We start from the raw sequence: 19573 nt of genomic DNA, 5'->3' as shown, positions 1-19573 counted from the left end.
GTTGTCGCCGGCCGGGCAGGGGCGCGGCCAAGCGGCCCCGGCCGCGCTGGGGCTGCGCGGGGCGGGAGGGGCCCGGGGCAGCTCCGCGCTGTCCCCGCCCGCGGGGCATCCTGCGGGAATGGGGCGGTATCGCGGTGAAAGGCGGAACTGTTTCCTCGGCTCCCGAAACCGCAGCGCTGCTCGGGCAGCGAGGGGTGCGGGCTGTGAAGGGGTTTGGGTGCGGGGCTCGCACGGGCGGTGGAAGCAAAGGGAAGCGAAGGCACCACTGGGCAGTTGCTTTAGATGTTGGCTCGGGAGGTGCCGGTGTTTTCTTTAGCACAGAGCTTGCTAAAAGACCTTTGCAGAGCTGCCGTGCCGACTGTGTGTCTGCCTGAGAGAGCTGGCATCGATATTAGGAATTTCTGTGGGAGGGCAGTGCAGGAAATCCCCAAATTCTGATGCGAACTTCTGCCCACATTTGGGTATAAAAGGAAGCAGCAAATCTGCCAGTTCTGCTTCAAGAAGTGTGGGGGTAGCTGCTGCGTGAGTGAAATGTGTGGGGATGCGGGGTGTGTCAGTCAGAAGAGTTTTAACGTGGGTTTGCCGGCACAAATCCTTCCAATTTCCAGTTATAATGCAACGAATTTTTCTTTTATATGTAGTCCCATTAACTTGGAGCGATTAGTAAAGTTGTTGGTAATGTGCAGAAGAAATATCCTATTATAATGTGATTTATATTTGCTTAGTATGGTTGGGGATTTTAGTTTGTTTGGGATTTCTTATTGTGAAAGAATATTCTTATTTTTTTATAATATTCTTAATATTCTTTTTTTTTTTCGATTTGTTTGAGAGGGGTTTTTTTCTTATTTTTCGGTAAAAGATTGTTTTAATGACAATGAAATTCTTGCTTGTTCTCTTGCTTTTAGGCAAAGTCCTTCTGCTGGCTTCTCCTTGCCTGGTGGGCAGGTTTAAAACCCAGCGTGCATACACAGAAGCAAGCTGCAGCTACCACTGAAGGTCTGTAGACTTAGAGAAGGTAAGAGTTGGTAATTCTGCTGTTCTAACTTTGGCTCTGGTGGTCCAATGAAGGGAAATTATTTGCTTTGTGAAGTCTAGAGAAACTGCCTTCTGTATGACCAAAAATCGGTTGTGCCTGATCACGTCAAAAGATGTCACCCTGTGTAGGCATGGGACTGAAATTTAAAAGCAGACACTAAACTGGTAAAATAACTCAAATGTGTAGTATGGGATCTCAGGTGCTTGTGGCACCAAATCAGTTTTCAGTGAGCTGATAATTTTCCAGCCTTTGCTGCCTAGTTTATGCTGGGAAGTGTAGAAGGTATACAAATAACTGTTTTGTATTCAAATAAATTTGAATCGTTCTCGTTCTGTGTTTTATGTCCCAGCTGGGAAGCATGGAAAGCCTCTGTGCAGCAAACAGCACTTTTGCTGTGGACCTGTTAAGAAAGCTGTGTGAGAAGAAAAGCGGGCAGGAATGTGTTCTTTTCACCATTTAGTATTTCTTCTGCTTTGTCTATGGTTTTGCTGGGTGCAAGAGGTAGCACTGAAGCCCAAATTCGTAAGGTAGGTCACAATAAAGTTATTGGATTGCATTTGATGGGATCATATGAGGAAGAGATGTGTCCTCCAGTCTGTGACATGCACTTGTGCTAAACTGTGATCGTCACTGTGGCGTGAGAGAGCAGAGCTCTTCCTCTGGAGTGTGTGTGTAAACAGAACCTGTTTTCTTTGGTTTTTCAGTGTGAGCTTTGTTCAGTACGTAATGAAGAGCTTTCTGGATTCAATATGGGCGAGTTTTTCTGTCATTTTTGAGACTGATGTTCCTTATAATGTAATTAGGATGTACCTGGAATTGTTTTTATTGGTCAATAGGTGGCTACATAAATTATTTCTTTCCTTTCTTGCTTGGGCTTATTATGATATGATATACGTTCTGAAAATGAAGCCAGGCACAATAAAATATTTTTAAGATCCTACAGTCTACATTTCAGACTGGTAACTGCAACTTGATTTGTTCCTTTTTAAAAATTTGTTCAGGTAGCAAATATCTCTTGACTTGTGTGTTATGTAGAAAGTGACAATATAAAGTGCAGGATCAGTCCTTTTGGTTTGCTTCCATTGCAAAGTAGGAGGGGAGTGTAAACTCAAATCATGTTTCCATGTACTTTATAAAAATTTCTTGGAAATCTGTGTTGTTGCTATAGTTGCAGATACTCAAAATCCTTCTGGAGACAGTCTGAGCTACCAGCTCTAGGTGTCCCTGCTTGGGCAGGGCTTTGGAGCAGATTGTCCCCACAGGTCCCTTCCCACCCAAGCCATTCTATGATCCTGTAGTGCTTGCCTTGAGGGAAGGAAAATCAGGACTGCTGACTCTGCTGCTCCCCAATTTATGAGTTGTGCAATACCTTGCTGGGTACATCAGATATGCCTTCCTTGATAAGCTCCAGATGGGAGGTGTGATGGCTTCAAATCACAGCGTTTAACTTAAATGTAACTTAAATGTAATTTTAATATAAAAGTGATCATGCTGAAGCAAGTGTGTTTAGAGAAGTTAATGACACTGCTGTGGATGTTGTCTTTGTGCAGGTGCTTTCTCTGAAGAATGCCCAGGATGCTCACAATGGGTATCAGTCCCTTCTCTCTGAAATTAATGATCCAAACACCAAATACATCCTGAGAACTGCGAACCGGCTCTATGGAGAAAAGACCTTTGAGTTTCTTGCAGTGAGTAGCCATTAAATTTGTGATGATTCTTAGGACAATGCACTTGCTGCCTCTTTCCTCTGGAGATCAAGGCAGGCTTTGGGGTTTGATTTCCAATGTTTCTGTGCTGAGAGTCAGGAGTGCAATGGATTCTGCCAGAGCCTGGTATGTAAACCTGGTGGAGAATCTCCTTTTTAAATAATTTGTGTTCTAACTGGACAAGTGATGCTAAGCAGGGTAAAATCCATCAGGCTTGTCTCTTGAGGGTTCTGTGATCCATTCATCTATTTGGCTGTGGGACAAATGGTTGATGTATCTCTTAGCAAAAGTCTTACAAAGAAAACATATTAAATCATATGTCGTGCCAACGAAGCACAAAATGAATACAAGAAAAAAACACTCTCATTATTGTCAATGAACTGTAGACGTTTGTAGTATAGTGCATAAGCCATAAAAATAAATACCTAGTTCAAAGAAGTGGTATAATTCCTAGTAGGAACATGTCAGCCTGAACATTAATGGCTCTATATGAAGTTGAGGAAGAAAGCAGCAGATTTCCTTAGGGGGTGCAAGAATCACCTGTGTCTGAATGAGAGTGAATCTCTTGCTGAAAATCTGTTGTGAATGTCCCTGTTAGTCATTTATAGAGTCCAGTCAGAAATCCTACCATGCTGGCCTGGAACAGATGGACTTCCTGCATGCTTGGGAGGATTCCAGGAAACAAATCAATGGCTGGGTGGAGGAAAGAACTGAAGGTGAGTGCTTTTCCAAGGGCCCAGTTGTGTTTAATGGGAGCCATTGTCTGGGTAAACACCTAGTTCAGGATATAGGATTGGGAATTCAAACAACTCAAATGCTGAGCTGTTGCTGTGTCTGGTACATGATTCTCTTCTCTATTGTTTATTAATCGCAGACCAGATACTATCTTGGATAGTAATTAGATCCATGTCAACCTCTTAATTAATGTGTGTTTTTTCTTTGTGCCTTAAAGGTAAAATTCAGAACCTGTTGGCAGAGGGGACTCTTGATTCCCTGACCAGGCTTGTGTTGGTGAATGCCATCTATTTCAAAGGCAAGTGGGAAGAGCAGTTCAACAAACAGAGTACCAGAGAGTGGCCATTCCAAATTAATAAGGTATGATGTGCTAAAATGCTGACAATAGACTGTTAGGTGGATGTTGTCTGAAATGACCACCTTTAGGAAGAAATTAGATCTTTCAATCAGGGTTCCCTCGGATAGGCTGTGTGAGATTCCTTATTCCCCCTCCCTTTCGTTTGAAGTCTCTCTTTGCTGACTTTCTCTGAACTTTCACATCATTACTAGAACTTCTGATATAGCACAAAGACAGGCGTGAAAGTTTGTGAATTTAAGTCTTCTTCAGTCAGAGCTTCCTTGCTGCATTCCTGTCCCTGAGCCAATCCATATGAAATGGAAAGCAAATTTCCTCTGAAGACCCGCTCTGCAGTCTCGTTTTTAGAACTGCTCTGAGGAGGACTTGGCCTCTGGCATGGGCAGGCTGTGGCTGCCCCTCAGGATTCTTTGCAGCCCAGGGCTGGCCTCCAGGAGTCATGAACAAGACCTGGTAATGTGCCTTCCTTAACTCACCTGCTTGAAGCAACCATTGAGGAAAATTGAAGCCCTCATGCCTGCCTGGAAACTGTCCCTCCCTGCAGTGGTGAAATAAATCCAGGAGTATTTGAAAGTGCTGATATAACTTCTAAATAACGGAATGTTGCTGCTTACCCCAAGACTACCTCCAACAGCATTTCAGAGACTGTTGGAATGACTAGGCTCCTGCCACCATGTTCTCTCCCTATTAGAATGTGTTGGAAAAGCTGGCAGGAGTATCCAAAGACACTGTTGCTGTTTCTATTCCGTGCAGCTGTGCAAGCTTAGAACCAGCTATCAAGATGCAACACCAAAAGAATATAGGGCTGATGAATAATCTGCTTTTGAGTTGTGGTGTGATACGATGCACTGTTTGTACCTCATGCTTTCCAAAAGGCAGTGTTAGGGCTGCACTCTGTGGTGTGTGATCAGTTCCCTTTGGTCAAATCCTAAAAGGCCATGAGTAACTTGCTGCCTGCTTTGTAGTGTGAGACCAGCAGAGAAGCTCAGCACTAACTGTTGGCATCTCTTGATTTCTAGAACGAGACCAGACCTGTGCAGATGATGTTCAGGGAGGCAAATTTTAACATGACCTACATTGGGGACTTCCAGACCAAAATCCTGGAGCTGCCCTATGTGGGTAATGAAGTGAGCATGATCATCCTGCTCCCTGATGCAATCCAGGATGGCTCCACAGGCTTGGAGAGAGTAAGTAGTTGAGCTGAGTGCAAAGACAGCCTGAATCCTTCCAGGGAAGAAAGTCTGATATTGCACAGAGACCTGCAGTTGAGTTCCAGAGCAATTGTGTCTCTGGTGCTCAAGGCCAGCAGAAATGTCCCTCTCCTCCCTGTCCCCAAAGGGACAGCCCACAGCCCCTGCTATGTCAGTGCTGCTCAGGCCATGTGCTGCTCCCTTAGGCAGAGGCTCTGGAAGCAGAGCTGGCCCTGCTCAGGGGCAGAGGTCAGCTGTGGTTGTGGGGAAGGCACAGTATGGTGATGATGGAATGTGGAGAGGGGATTTTGGGTGGGCTCTTTGGAAGTGCTGTGGCTTGTCCTGTAGGTGTTGTGTGCTGAGCAGCTGGGAGGTGGTGTGTGGCTCACTGGCTTGAAAGAGGCTCAGAGGAAAGGGCAGGATCTCTTTTGTGGGGAGGGTAGGATACCTGTTTGGGCTCTTTGGCAATCTCGTCCAGGAATTTATTTCTGAGGTTTTGTGTGCCTTTTAATCCAGTATCAAAAATTAAAACTCCCACAGTCTTCATGCTTAATCCACAGAAAAAGAAGATGCATGTTATGTGCTATGTGAATAAGCAAACAGAAATCAGTACTTTGGCTATGTAATATGATCTCAATTCTCATTGTAATTAAGTAAATTTGGATTTTTCTTCAGCTGGAAAGAGAACTTACATATGAGAAGCTGATGGGTTGGATCAGCCCTGAAATGATGAAGTCTGCACACATGAGGGTGTATTTACCCAGATTTAAACTGGAAGAAGATTATGATCTGAAACCTATTTTAAGAAGCATGGGAATGCCTGATGCATTTGAGTCAGGGAAGGCTGACTTTTCAGGAATCTCACCTGGTAATGAGCTGGTGCTCTCTGAAGTGATTCACAAATCCTTTGTGGAAGTCAATGAAGAAGGCACTGAAGCAGCTGCTGCCACTGGGCTGGTCATGAATTGCTGTGCAATGATAGTTCCGGAATTCACTGCTGATCATCCCTTCCTCTTCTTCATCCGGCACAACAAAACTTGCAGCATTTTGTTCTGTGGCAGATTTTGCTGTCCCTAAGGAGGAGATGTCTTGGCTGCATAGGTGCCCTCACAGAATAAATCTATATTTCCCTGGAACAGAGCGACTCCTTTTTGCACTAATTGTCTCTTTCAGCTGTGCCTGATTTTCTTTTGTGCTCTTGATCTTGGTTTTGGCAGGAAAGAGTGAGCTGCTTAGACAAACAGAACACCTGTCATCTCCAACCCCTCCTGTGCCTGTGTGCAGAGGCCTCCAGGTTCTTGCTGACACAAGAACCATCCCACTTGCTCTGTGAGCACTTCTTCTGTGCTTGACTTCACTTTTGGTGTCCAGCAGGCAGAGTCAGGCAGTGAGAGCTAATGGCAGTGAAGTTACTTTTGCTTGTGACAAGGCTGGAGCACATTTGTAGCTGCCCTCCTCTTTTATCTTCCAGACTCATCAATTTAGTACCTTGAGACATTGCCTGGAGCTGAAAGGAGTTTTTGGCAGCCTGTTCCAGGTTCTAGCTGAGCTTCTTGTGTAGATGTGTGGTTTTGGCTAACAACTGGACCACCACTTAGTAAAGAACAATTTTGCAGCAGATGTCCTTAGAGGGTGTTTATGGTGAGAACCATCACCACAGGAGATCTTGAGTTTTTCACCTGGTTCTAGTCCTTTAACAAGAATGTAGTCTAACTGTGGAATACCAAGGACACAGCCGAAACAGCATTTCTGAGACAGGGATGTTTTTTTGCACTTTCTGTTTTTGAAATACTGAAAGAACTCTAAGTGCTGTAGAGATCTGTTTCTTTTTGCTACTATTAACAGTGCATCTTTTAACCAATTTTCTGAAAATTATTTCTTGTAATACCCGCTTCTATGTAGCTTGTTTGGAGTTCTTTGCTAAAACAGATTTTTCTGGATAGTGAACCCAAAGTGCTTACTTGGCTCACCATGAATTATTGGTTGGCCTTGAAAGGATTTCAAGGTATTTCAAAGGATACCAAGGGGCTCCCTAGATAACAATTTTTTTTCTGGCCAGCACTGCAATACTTCCTCTTGGTTTTTTGCATAGGTTGACGCCAAGGCTTGGTGGACATTATCCAAAAGGTGCTAGATCTTTATTCAGTGCACAGTAAGCCAGCTGTCTCAGGTGAAGCAAACAAAATCATTATGTGCAGGGGAGAGGGATGAGACCCAACACTTTTGTCACAGGGACACATGCCATACACTGCAGTTGAAGGGCTGTGCACCTAAAGCCAATATGGGCAGTACAGCTGGGGATTTCCTGAGGACTGATGGGGAATGGAGATCGTGAGAAACCACGGAAACTTCCCCAATGCAGTTACTTTCTTTGAAATGAAAAAAAAAAAAAAAAGCAAAAGAACTTTATAAAAGATGAGTGTAAATGGAGACACAGGGTAGTAAGGCAGAGAGGAGCCTCTCTGGGCTGCAGGGGTGCGCTTGCCCCATGGGTCTAAAACACCTGGATCTCTTACCGCTGGGGCAGGTTGGGGGTTGTTGGTTAATCCCTCTCCCGAAGCTCCCTTTTCTCTCCGCCGGAAGATCGGGGACACCCGGACGGGAGCGGCCGCGGGGTAACACCTGCCGCCCCGCCCCGCCCTCTCTCCCCGCCCCGGCGGGGTCCCCGCGGGTGACACCGCGGTGTCCCCGCTGCGGTGTCACTGCGCCGCTCGTCTCCTTCCGATCCATCCCGTCCCGTCCCATCGCAGCCCGCTCCGCGCTGCCCGGCAGGTAGGCGGCCCTGGGCTGCGCTGGGGCTCCGCGGGGCTGCCTCCGCTCCTGCCCCCGGCGCATCCTGCGGGACGAGAAGGGGAAATTTTTCCTGTCCGCCTCGGCGGGCGGGGTCTGCGCGGGGCGGGGGGCGCTTCTCGGGCAGCGGGGGTGGGCGCTGTCGGACAGCTGGTTGGGGGAAAGGCTTGCGCAGTGAGGTGTGGGTAAGCGAAAGTGAAAGTACGCCTTGGGGCATGGGGTTGTGTATTTTTAGGGGTGTTGGTGGTCTGTCTTTAGCCTACAGCTCGGTAAGTACGTCGTAAAGGTGCCTGCCAGACAATGTTTATCTGTCTGGCACGGAGGAAGCCGATAGTGATGATTTGCAATTGCTGTAGAAAGACTGTGCAGGAAACATCCAAATTTTGGTGTAAACTCCTCCACGCAGTTGCGTCCAGAGGAGAGAAAGAAACAAACCGGGACTCCGGCTGCAAGCGAGCACAGAGCAGCCGGACTGTGAGCTGGGCGGGCAGGAAGCTGGAGCAGCTTCCAGCGGTGCCGCCGCTGGCCCTTGGGTGGGGTTTGGTACCTGACCCGGCCCTTGCGCCTTTCAGCCTGCTCCCGAGCATCTCCCAAAAACGCATCGCTGCTCAGTGCCAGCCCTGCCGCTTCGCCTGTTCTGCGCTTCGCTCGGGTCGCCCCCGCCGGTCGGGGGGTCACCTGCAGCCCCCGGGACCCGGGCTCCCTGCCCGAGCCTTGAGGGCCGCCCAGCCCCGGCGGTCCTGGATGCGGCGGGAAGGCAGCTCCGTGCTCCTGGCAGCGCGGGCGGGGTACAGCGGTGCTCTGCTCTCCACTGCTGAAAGTCAGCGGGCACGGAAGCCTTTGGCAGGGTTGACACCGCTCAGGGACATGGATTTGTGGCATGAAGGCAGGCGGGTTACTGAGAGGTGTCTGCACGTTCCTGAGCAGATACTTTGAATGTCCTCTGTGCGTTGTAGAGGAGCAGAGGGAATGCTGCAGGAGGGAGAGCCCTGGCCTCCTGTGCTGGGTCTGTGAGGCTGAGGGGCGTTTGCAACCCTACCAGCACATACACTTCCAATATCAGGTCTGCAGGAAAGGAATTTTTAGAAAATAACGTCTATAAAGTTAGTATGTTAAGGAAGGTTGGAGCAAACAGTAGCATGGAAAAAAATCCCCTTTCACATTTTTCTCCCCAAGCACATTTTTCAGTGTGACTGATTTTTTTTAAGAATAAGGTGCACTGATGACGATATTCTTGCTGTTTCTGTAAGCAGCTGCATCCAGTTCATTCCAGTCTTTACTCTGTGAGTCACACAAGGTTAGACAAGGTGTTTGAAGAATGCTTCCCAGGGTCCTTATCAACTGTTTTATTTTTCAGCTAAAACCATGGAGAACCTGTCCACTGCCAACAGTAGATTTGCACTTGATCTGCTCAGAAGGTTTAGTGAGGCCAACCCAACGGGAAATGTCTTCTTTTCTCCTGTCAGTATCTCTGCTGCTCTGGCCATGGTCCTTTTGGGGGCCAAAGGTAATACAGAAGCCCAGGTGTTGAAGGTTAGTTAAAATAAAATGGTCATTAATTTTTTATTTTATTTACATTAAAAAGGGTTGTGTTTTAGAGGGGGAAGATGAACTGAGGGTGTTTTTGTTCAGGACAAGATTTCTGTCATGCACACTCAGGTTTCCTCAGACTCTGCAGCTAGTTACTCTCTGCCTACCCTGCTCCAGAGCCCTCTGTCTATATTTTCTACTGCCCTTGTTGTTATTTAACTTCAGTAGTTAATTCTTGACAGAGGAGACTAATTACATTAGTCAGTCTCCTTTTAAATTGATCATAATTTCCAGCAGCAAGGCTCTATGAGTTTTCATGAGACATTTTGACAGACTATTACTTCATAACCCAAGATCACCAATGGTATGTTCAATTTCAATAGTTCTTTGTGTTTTTGTAAAAAACACAGTAGCATTCTATAATTTTATATCTAAAGCTATGATGATACATGGTGATGCTACCTAAGTACCAATCTCTTACTTAACAGGCACTCAGATATCTTGAAGGAGCTAAGTCTGCATGGTTATCCTTACCATAGCTTTAGGGTAGGTAGGATAGTTTAAAAAAACCTTATAAATTGTAAAAATGGTGCACACAGGCTTATGCCAGTTTCCCCTGAAACCTCTGTCATGAAAGGGACTCAGTCACTGTTATTTTTGCACCCTCGTAAGGCTAATGCCTGCAAAAAGGTGTGGGAGTCTCCTCATTGCAGTCATCCTCATGCATTTGCCTATGAATAATTTCACCTTTGTATTCTGGACTTTAGGAGGGACTGTTTTATTCTGTTGAGTATTGCTGGGCTTACTCAATAGAATTACTTCCCCACTACTTGTTCAAACAGACTTTGAACATATTTCATGTAATCAGACTGACAGCCCCACCTAGGATAAACCTACTGACGGCACAAATCATGCAAAAGGAACTTGGGGGGAAAATAAATGTCTTTAAACCCAGTCATCCTCGACAGGGCATGTTTCTGTACTACAATACTTCACTTATGAACACAGTGCTAATTAAAGAGGGAGCGATTAGCAATCGTCAAGAGCTGTTTGCAGGGACAAAAAAATTTGTTTCCGGGATCATAGTTCTATTGTATTGCCTGTGTTGTTCTTGCTCAGCCATGCACCTGTACAGCACAGCTTGTGCTGAGGTGGTTGGCAAAGCCTGACCAAAAACTCAGTGAGAGAAAGAGAAGGCTTTTCTTTGAATCCAATCACTCCTTCACAGTAGTCTTCCCTACTGGGAAACACATGGTTTAAGTTTGAATATGAATGTCCCTGCTTTGGTGTAGCCATCCCTGTCCATGAGGTCTGGCAGCTTCTGCTGTCATATCTTTAAGCCCTGGCCAGCCAGCTTGCCTCTGGAAGAGAAGGTACTGATAAAGAGATATTGCAGTAATACATTTGATCTTAAACCTAATACTTACTTTTATATATATATAAAGTATATATGAAGTGTATATATATTTATTAAGTTACATTTTCATAAAATTATAAAAGATAATTTCTCTAAGTTTTCTTAATACCTCACCTGTGGTAGTGATGATTGTATATTGTGAAAATATACAACTCCACATCCCCTTGGGCCAACCAAGAAAGCAGAAGAGTCTCCATGGCATCATCTCTCTTTTTGATTCCTCACCTGGGAACGAGTTCTTGAGCCTACAGAGGAGAGGCCCACAGAAATGCAGACAGGACTTGGGGTTGTGATCAAGAGCTTGAGCTGTGACTGTGTATAAACCAGGGTCACAATACAAGTGGCTGACATTGGCAGTGTAGCACTGAGGGACAGTTTGACTCATTCTTTGAGATTTACAGAAGTCTCTTCACAGCTTCCAACTTTTATTTTCTCTTTCTTCAGCCTACCTACTGGATCCTACCCTGCTGCATCAGGCCTACCCTACAGATTGACAGTATGCTCTTTTAAGACAGTATTAATGGCAGTTAGTTCATTTCTTTTTATTTCAGACGCTTCACCTTGACAAAGTTGAAGATGTTCATTCAGGATTCCAGGCTCTGACAGCAGACATAAACAGAAGCAATGCTCCCTATCTCTTACGGCTGGCCAGTCGGCTCTTTGGAGAGAAGTCCTACAGCTTTCTGCAGGTACACATCAGGATGGCGTGTGATCCTGGTGCACATCAGGATGGCATGTGCTGGGATCTGCTGGGAAAGTGCAGCTACTTGAGTATTTATGAAGTAGAACTATTTCCAAGCCTATTTCTAAATTTTTCTGGAAAGTTGACAAAAGTGCTTAATACTTGCTGTGTGCATTTCCATAGCTGTGAGCCTCTGTGCCTCTCACCTGAAGGGTGTAACACAGTAAACCCTTTTCTGTTCACTTCTGCTGTTCTTGTCCTCAAGAGAAGAATCACTGGTCTATGTTCTTAATTTACAGTAACCATCATGACATCCCACTCTGTTGCAACCAGCTTTTTAGGTTGTAGCCAGTTCTGTTCCTGTTGCAATCAGCTTTTTAGGATTTTCATCGTAGCAGTACCACATAACTTCCATCTTTTTGAAAACACTATTTATTTGGGAGGAGATCTCCAATATGTTTTAACAACATGCCTCTTTGCCAGTGAATTACGACTTTGTGTGATATTTTTGTCCCTCTTCAGCTGTTTTGGAAAGTTTTGTTTTATCCCAGTTGTGCTTGAGCCTGTTTCAGGACAATGATTGGTAAATATTGCAACACCTGTAGTAAGCACCACATGGTGCTTATCAGCTCTAGACATGGCTGCTGTACTGTGAGGCTTGTTCTAAGAGTGGGGAAAAAACCTTAACTTCAGAATTCCCCCAAGCAACACACTGTTAGAAGCCCACCTCAGAGTCGGTGACAATCTGAGTACACCTTATCTACCTAGTAATTAGATGTTTTCTAATCTGCATGCAGTGAAAGCTATTCTTATCATTCCAAAATCTAGGATTTCCTGACTAATACATGGAAATTATATGGAGCTGACTTGGCTACAGTTGATTTTCTTCAGGCTTGTGATAAAGCCAGGAAAGAAATTAACCAGTGGGTTGAGGAGAAAACGGAAGGTAAATTAATTTTTTGCTAATAACTGGCAGGGTTTGATGTACTGGGAGAAGGAATGAGCTTTATTCTCTGCTGTCTTTCAAACAGTTTAATTCTGCCCTGGGACACTTACTTGATGCATGGACAGAACCAGGAATTACCTAAGCAAGACATTTAAACAGTTCCATAAGTCCTGAGAGTTTTCCATTCTGTTTTTGTGTTCAGGCCATGAATGCAGGAGAGATGGCTAAACATGGAGATGTACACATGAGTTGGAGAATTTGTCTTAGTCTGTCTTGATCCATATATATATTGTATATGTATTTCTAAATTCAGTATTCCTTAATGTGGGCATTCTGTAGCTCTTGTATGAGGAGTAGATGAGTTGCATGTGACAGTTTAGACTAACAATATTACGTTTTCATCAAATCACTGTATATCAAAAGCTATAGTAGTGTGTGTTAAGAAAAAGTATGGTGAAGTAGTGAGACAGGTACTGAAATACACCTTTTTACAGGATTGGTTTTATATTTGTAGTATTTCTATGGCATCCGTTTCTCAATGTATATTTTATATGCCATCAACTTACTCCATGATTCTGTTGTGACCTTTTTCTGCTACCTCTGAAGGCAAAATCCCCGATCTGCTGGCTGAAGGCTCAGTTGATAGCATGACCAAGCTGGTACTGGTGAATGCTATTTATTTCAAAGCAAACTGGGCAGAGAAATTTCAAGAAGCTGACACCACTGATGCACCATTTCGATTAAATAAGGTAATACAGATACATCCTGATAGGACATATCTAATGAAAAGGTCAAATATAGGTGGTAATGTGAAGCATTGCTTGCAAATGAAATATTTTAAAAATACAAAGTAAATTATTAATATTATAATTATTTTTTATGGATTTTAGTATTTTTCCATATGCAGCAAGCTATTTGTTGTCTTACGAGAGCGGTGTTAGAGACAATTCTCACCTGTGATTTAGGACCTAGCAGGCTTTCTGTCTGATCTGCAGCAGATCAGCAGCTACGAACTGTGTCTGTGATGATAGGTAAGCAGTCTTAAAATGACAGGACATTTTGATTAAGCCCCATCTTCTTGTTCTATATTCTGCTTATGTTAACAGCTTTACAAGTTCCTGTATGCAGTCATCTGCTTTATGCTAAACAGAGTTGATCTTTGTTGGCTTAAAATTTTCGTACAACAGTCTGAAGAAACTGTTTCAGTTTCTGTGAGGACTGTGCTATAGAAGCCAGAGGAGAACCAATATAATACAAACTCATTATTTCTTCAGAAGAAATCGTTATTAAATAGGCAGTCAGAAGTTTGAAGAAAGTTTTATAAAGGAGGATAAGTGTTTACATAAATGCAGTTTTAACTTACTTGTCTTCTATTGGTTCTTTAAATGAGTATTTCCTTAACTGTTATGCCTTTTATGCATCCAGAATGAAAGAAGGACAGTAAAAATGATGTATCAGAAAAAAAAATTTAATTTTGGATACATCCCTGAAGAGAAGATCCGTGTTTTAGAGCTGCCTTATGATGGAAGAGAACTTAGTATGATCATCCTGTTACCTGATGACACTGAAGAGGACTCCACTGGACTGCAGAAGGTGACCCATCTAAGCCAATGCAGTTGTTCAATATGTTTAAGTTTGGCCATTCAAAATGAAAGCCTTAGTGAACCCATGTTCTCAGGGCACCAGATCTATCTGGTGTATTTTTAGACAACTCTCTACTAGTGCAGCAATAAAGAATAAATGGATGTACTGCATCAGGAAGAGAGGTTGTGTTCTAATTTTGTAGCTTGTGTTCATGTGTCCTCTGCTGAACTGAATGAACCATGGTGGAGACTGAAAACAGAGTTAACTGTGAGAATTACCTTGCCTCATTTGTTTGTTTTTAATGACTGTCTTTCAGTAGCTTTGAAAGACTTCCTTTTTTTAACCATGAAGTAGTGAGACTGTTTTTCATTAAATGACCAGTTTCTTTGAGCTTTCTGATTATGATTTTTGTTACTTGTTTTTAATTAGGTAATTCCATTTAGTTAGATGAAACAGTAAGAAGATTGGCTTGCTATCAGTGCATGATTTTCCCTTCTGTACACTGCAGCAAGAAGCAAATGTCTGCCTTACTTTGTAAAGTAAAAACTGCACTGACTCCACCTAATTTGAATAGTATTTGTTTAATCTCTGTTTGGCTATCAAAGATATGCATATGTTCATTTTTGCAGAGCTGCTTTACCCTTGTATAATGTTCCATAAATAAAGCCTCATAAATGTTACTGAAAATGAAATACTGCACTGGTGATAAGTAATGCTCTCTGTCCTTTAATTCTAGATGGAAAAGCAGCTTACCTTAGAGAAGCTCCAGGAATGGACACGCCCAGAGCATCTGTATTCCGCTGATGTTCACGTGCGTTTGCCAAAGTTTAAGCTGGAGGAAAGCTATGACCTTAAATCAGATTTAGCTGCTATGGGCTTGCTGGATGTATTTGACAGTGGCAAGGCTGACCTGTCGGGAATGTCGGGGGCACGTGACCTCTTCCTCTCTGCAGTTGTCCACAAGGCTTTTGTGGAAGTGAATGAGGAAGGCACGGAAGCTGCAGCTGCCACTGCTGGCATTGCTATGCTCTGCATGGCCATAGAAGAGGATTTCAATGCTGACCACCCTTTCCTTTTCTTTATTCGCCACAACCCAACACAAAGCATACTTTTCTTGGGCAGATATGCTTCCCCATAAAAGAAAACTTAGCATTTGCAGCAGTTCCCGCTGTTGTTAATGGAAGTTTTGTTCCTGAACAAGTTAATCCTCCTGTTGTGAGTTCCTAGTAATTTGACTGAGATTCTGCCTTTCCATTTAAACAGCCTCAGAGAAAATGAGGAGTAATTTATTTTTCTTTCTGGAGATTGACATAATCTTTAATTGAACAAGGAAAATCTTGGAGTAGAAACAAATTTTCTTGGAAGAAGCGCATATCTCTCAAAGCACAGTATCAGCCTTTTGCATCCTCACATGGGTTTTTCTGTGTTGACAGCTCCCCATTGCGATAAACAGTCACTCCTTAATAATCCAGTCACTCCTTATGCATAAATACTAGGTTGTTCTTGCAGAGCTATCCCTTCCCTAAAATCTTGCTTTACAAAAATACTGTAATAAAATCGTTCTAGGCACCAAAAGGCATGTCTCAAACAGCTGGGTATACCCAGTTCTGTCATGAAATAGAAGGTCAGATAACATTTGTTTAGAGACGTCTATTAATAGAGAATGGATTAAGCTATTTAAACAAAAGTAACCCCTTGAAGCTAGTAGCCAGAAAAACTGCAATACAGCTTTTGAATGAGAATGAAAAAATGAGTAAGACTTTAGGTGATGTGGTTAAAGAGGATTTTTAAAATTTAAATTAAATATTAAAATGTTTCAGGGATTAGAGGTTTTAGGTGCCTTTTTGAAAGTTCAGAAACTGCCAATATGACGTCAGATTCCGGCCAGTACCTCTGTCATTCCCAGAAGATACTTCAGCTTCCCAGAGGAGGATCTGCAAGAAATATCTGATGTTTCTCTTCATGTACAAGGATTCTACATTTACTGAGCTGACTTCCACTACCTCTTTATGCAGAAACCTCTGTTACTGTATTCCTGGTAGCCAATTTCATACTGTCATGTTCCGGGTTTATTTTTGGAGGCTATTTGCTTGTATCTTGGGTACTGTAACATTTACCCGGACAACCTCAGCTCTGAATGGGGCACAATAGTTGATGTAATTGCAAACTGTATTTTAATCTTGTCTTTAAGCAACAAATAAAAGTCTTTAACCTAAACTTTTGTTCAAAATGGCAATTTTTTTGCATGTGATTTAGTATTTCAGAGTACCAAAATAACTGTGTGATGAGTAGAGCCACAGAAAACCACTGGCACAGCCGTTGTGACCGGCTGTCTGAAGTTTAGATTAGGTGAAAATATTGAAAACCAAATTACTCAATAGAAGAGATGATTGCATGAACCAGCAGCTTCCCCTGGAAGTGTAAGCTGAGCTGCTCACCCCCACAGGGAACAGGGAGAGTCATGGTTCTATGAAATGGCACAAGATCTTCGTCTGCAATACCTGGTTGCAAAGGCTCTGGTAGGTTTGCAGAGGAGAGTGTGTATTGCAGCCTGCAGTTGTGAATGCAATACTCTCTGCACCCACTGCTTTGAAAACCCAATGCCTTGCAAACAAAAAATACTAGCACAAAACCCATGCAAGAATTTGGAACACTTTGATGTTGTGTTGGTTCTGAGTTTCTGGGCTTTGTTTCAGCATTTTAGCAAAAAAAGCTGCTGCTGCTGTAGACGGGGTTTGCCAAAGCAAGGCTCAAAAACTCCATTTTAATTACATCCTTATCTTTATTTGCACAAACTCAGTCAAGGTGTGCAGGATACATGACTGAAGGCTTTTAGGGCAGCAATTACCAGGAAATCAGAAGAAAGATAAAACCTTGCATAATAGTACAAATCAGCTTTATGAGGAGATTGATGTCTGTCTGTATTTATTGTGTTGGTATCAGCATTCAGTAACTGAACTGTAACTCAATTACATTAAAACAAGTCTGGTTTTCTACAGACAGGGTGCACAAAACAAAATTTCAGCAATAAGAATCTCAATAAAATCAGCTTCACACTGAACCATTTCAAAAAACCCAGCAACCCTACCGGCCACTATTCCCCTCCCATAATTTATGTCTCACAATAGGATAGTTGTATTTTTCCTTAATACTCCATGTTTTTTTTTTCCTGTGCTCTTGTCAGAACAAATGACTGACAAGGGCTGACTGCAACAGAGAAAACCAGCATGCTATTTGTATTCACATTTCTAAATAATAATAAGCTTCTTCAACTATCCTCTTGAGAAGGATTTTGTTAGTAGAAGTACTGAATGAACACAGGCCTCACTAAGTTCAAAGCAGGGTAATTTTGAGAAGATGTTTTAATTGAGTAAAATGGTAGAAAATGTAATTTTAATGAGTTAAAGAGATACAAGATGAGAGATTGAAACATCAGAAGTCTCAATATAAAATCAGGAACTTAGCCTTAGTCTTAGCAAAGCAGCATTCATAAATTCACAAGCACCACATAAAAAAAAAATCTGCTTGCAAAATCTTTGGTTTACATTACCCTTAGGAATGCAACATTAAAAAGTCAGCCTGACTGCAGTTAAACTTCGTAGGAGGGAATTGCTAAATTCTTGAGCACGTTGAGTACTTTCCTGTTCAAAACCAATATGCAACAGGCTGCTGGTTTGAGTAGACAACATGTGAGTTTCTTCCAGTGAAATAGAGGACTACAGTAGTTGTATTTCCCTCTCCATTTTGGCCTCTCCCAAGCAGACTAGCCTTTATATAACAAGACAAAACTCTGAGAAATATTTGTTCACTGTGCTGTGATGAGTAATCCAGACTTTGAACTTCTGCTAACAGACTTCCTAGGAAAGCCCTTTGGTTTTGTCACTTAAACACAGAAAAACCACCACCACCCACCACCAATTGTCTGCTTTTTGTCTGATTCATACAGTTGAAATGGCTCATCCTAGGAAGTGCATACCATAATGTAGATAAGGAAGAGACAGTTATCTCTGCATTTTATGTCACTTTATACTAGAGATAAATTTACATAGATGAGTTAACTCAGAGCATGTGTAACTATACTTTTGCTGTTAAATGTATGTGCACGTCTACATATGACCAAAATCCTTGTAAAGTTCATAAACCTGATCAAGTCTTGGAGATGGATGGTTGAGTTGATTTACTATGGTTTATTACAGAAATAAGACCAGTCCAGTTCTCTTGCACCTATTGAGATAAAAGGGTACAATTGAAATCAGAACCTCACTTTTTGCTTTGGGTTTCCTTCTTTTTTTGTTAATTTTTTTTGAGGTTCTTTTTTTGTTTGTTTTTTTTTTTTTTTTACTGTAGTGAACTGCTAGTTCTGTCACATTATCTCGTGGTACCATCTAAATGCAGGCTATTAGCCACATTCATTAAGAAGCCTACGCAATCCCAGACTACTTAGTACAATAAAAGACAAAAACCACAGCCAAAATCCTGGAGAGCACAGCCTGTCTGGAAACATGCTAAAGATGCAGGGTAGCTGCTGGCAATTCAGATAATGAACTCATCACAGCAGCCAGAAAATGTATCTTCAGGATAGATGGGAATTCAAAAAACCAGTTTGTATAAACACTTATATTATAAGTAATTTCATGGAAAATGGAATGCAGTCATTTTGGTCAAGCGCTTTTCTTTCAACAAGAGAGAAAACGCTCACAGAAAAGGGAAAAAATACAGCCCAGAGGTTAAACTGAGGGTTTCAACATTTGTGCAGAGAAAACAGGACAAGAAAAATAAAATTCAAGTAATGATTTCACATAAATATTTAGTATAAAACAACTCCTTGCCAGCTGTGTCATCCAAATTTTTATCTGTAAGAGGCAAACAAGCTAAATGCTGGAAACAATATTCATTAGGTAATTTTCTAAAAAAAATCTTGCAATGGAACTAATTTGGGGAATTATTTAATTGATATTTCTGTTGTGGTTATCCATATCTCTCACATGAGCATGTTACTACTGGAAGAAACAACTTACATCAGTACAATTTGTTTCTCAGAGTACTGAATTCCCCAATATGGAATAGCTATGGCATGGCCTTTCCCATGATCTACATTATTTCTTAGTGGCACAACTTATGTAAGAGAAAAAGAGACCATGGCATGATGGATTTTGATGGTGTTCCTCACAGCAGAAGCAAGCATTACCTGATGGAATCCAAATTTTCTAGTGACACTGCAATGTTTGGTATTTCCTTAAACTCTACACTCTGAAGAGTAAATAAATACACCACTACACCAGCATGCAATTCATAACCATTTCTGCCTTTCAGCAAGCTTCTCAGGGTAAACTTCAGGTAGTCAAAAGCCAGAAAACACAAAAGAAAATGTACTCCATGATTTTTTGATTTCATTCTTTCATCCTGTGCTTTTGAAGCAGTTTCACTAGACTGGCTTCTGCTTGTTGAAAGCAGCATTGCCAATCCCGTGTGGAGACTGCATAAATTGCTGAGAGAGGAAATGGATGTTTTTGCCTTGGGTCTGTTTTGGAGGGATGGGAGATGTCCATCTCTGAGTACATCTGGTCCTGATGGACTTTCTAATGGAGTATGGAGCTCTTCA

The 19573-nt window shown here is 42.5% G+C and overlaps 2 protein-coding genes across 3 annotated transcripts; both read left to right on the top strand.

Moving 5' to 3' along the window:
- Positions 1-848: 848 nt before the first annotated feature.
- LOC118695775 (serpin B6-like) lies at positions 849-6158 on the top strand. The gene is given in 8 exon segments (XM_036397551.2): positions 849-1015; positions 1386-1472; positions 1474-1563; positions 2587-2724; positions 3341-3458; positions 3695-3837; positions 4852-5019; positions 5698-6158. Coding segments are annotated over 7 exon segments (1137 nt in total). The 5' UTR covers positions 849-1015; positions 1386-1394; the 3' UTR covers positions 6100-6158.
- A 1529-nt stretch (positions 6159-7687) lies between these two features.
- Positions 7688-16188, top strand: LOC118695785 (leukocyte elastase inhibitor-like). 2 transcript variants are annotated; one of them, XM_036397562.1, is made up of 7 exons: positions 7688-7794; positions 9170-9345; positions 11311-11448; positions 12270-12387; positions 12994-13136; positions 13813-13980; positions 14708-16188. In XM_036397562.1, the coding sequence occupies exons 2-7, from the start codon at positions 9178-9180 to the stop codon at positions 15107-15109; spliced, it is 1137 nt and encodes a 378-aa protein (XP_036253455.1). In that variant the 5' UTR covers positions 7688-7794; positions 9170-9177; the 3' UTR covers positions 15110-16188. The 2 variants fall into 2 exon arrangements, with proteins under 2 accessions (XP_036253455.1, XP_036253462.1); XM_036397569.1 differs by lacking the exon at positions 7688-7794 and adding an exon at positions 8060-8081.
- The last annotated feature ends 3385 nt before the right edge of the window (positions 16189-19573 follow it).

The sequence above is a fragment of the Molothrus ater genome, chromosome 1 (genome assembly GCF_012460135.2).
Source record: "Molothrus ater isolate BHLD 08-10-18 breed brown headed cowbird chromosome 1, BPBGC_Mater_1.1, whole genome shotgun sequence".
Taxonomy (NCBI): domain Eukaryota; kingdom Metazoa; phylum Chordata; class Aves; order Passeriformes; family Icteridae; genus Molothrus; species Molothrus ater.
This window is presented reverse-complemented; position numbering and strand designations above follow the sequence as displayed.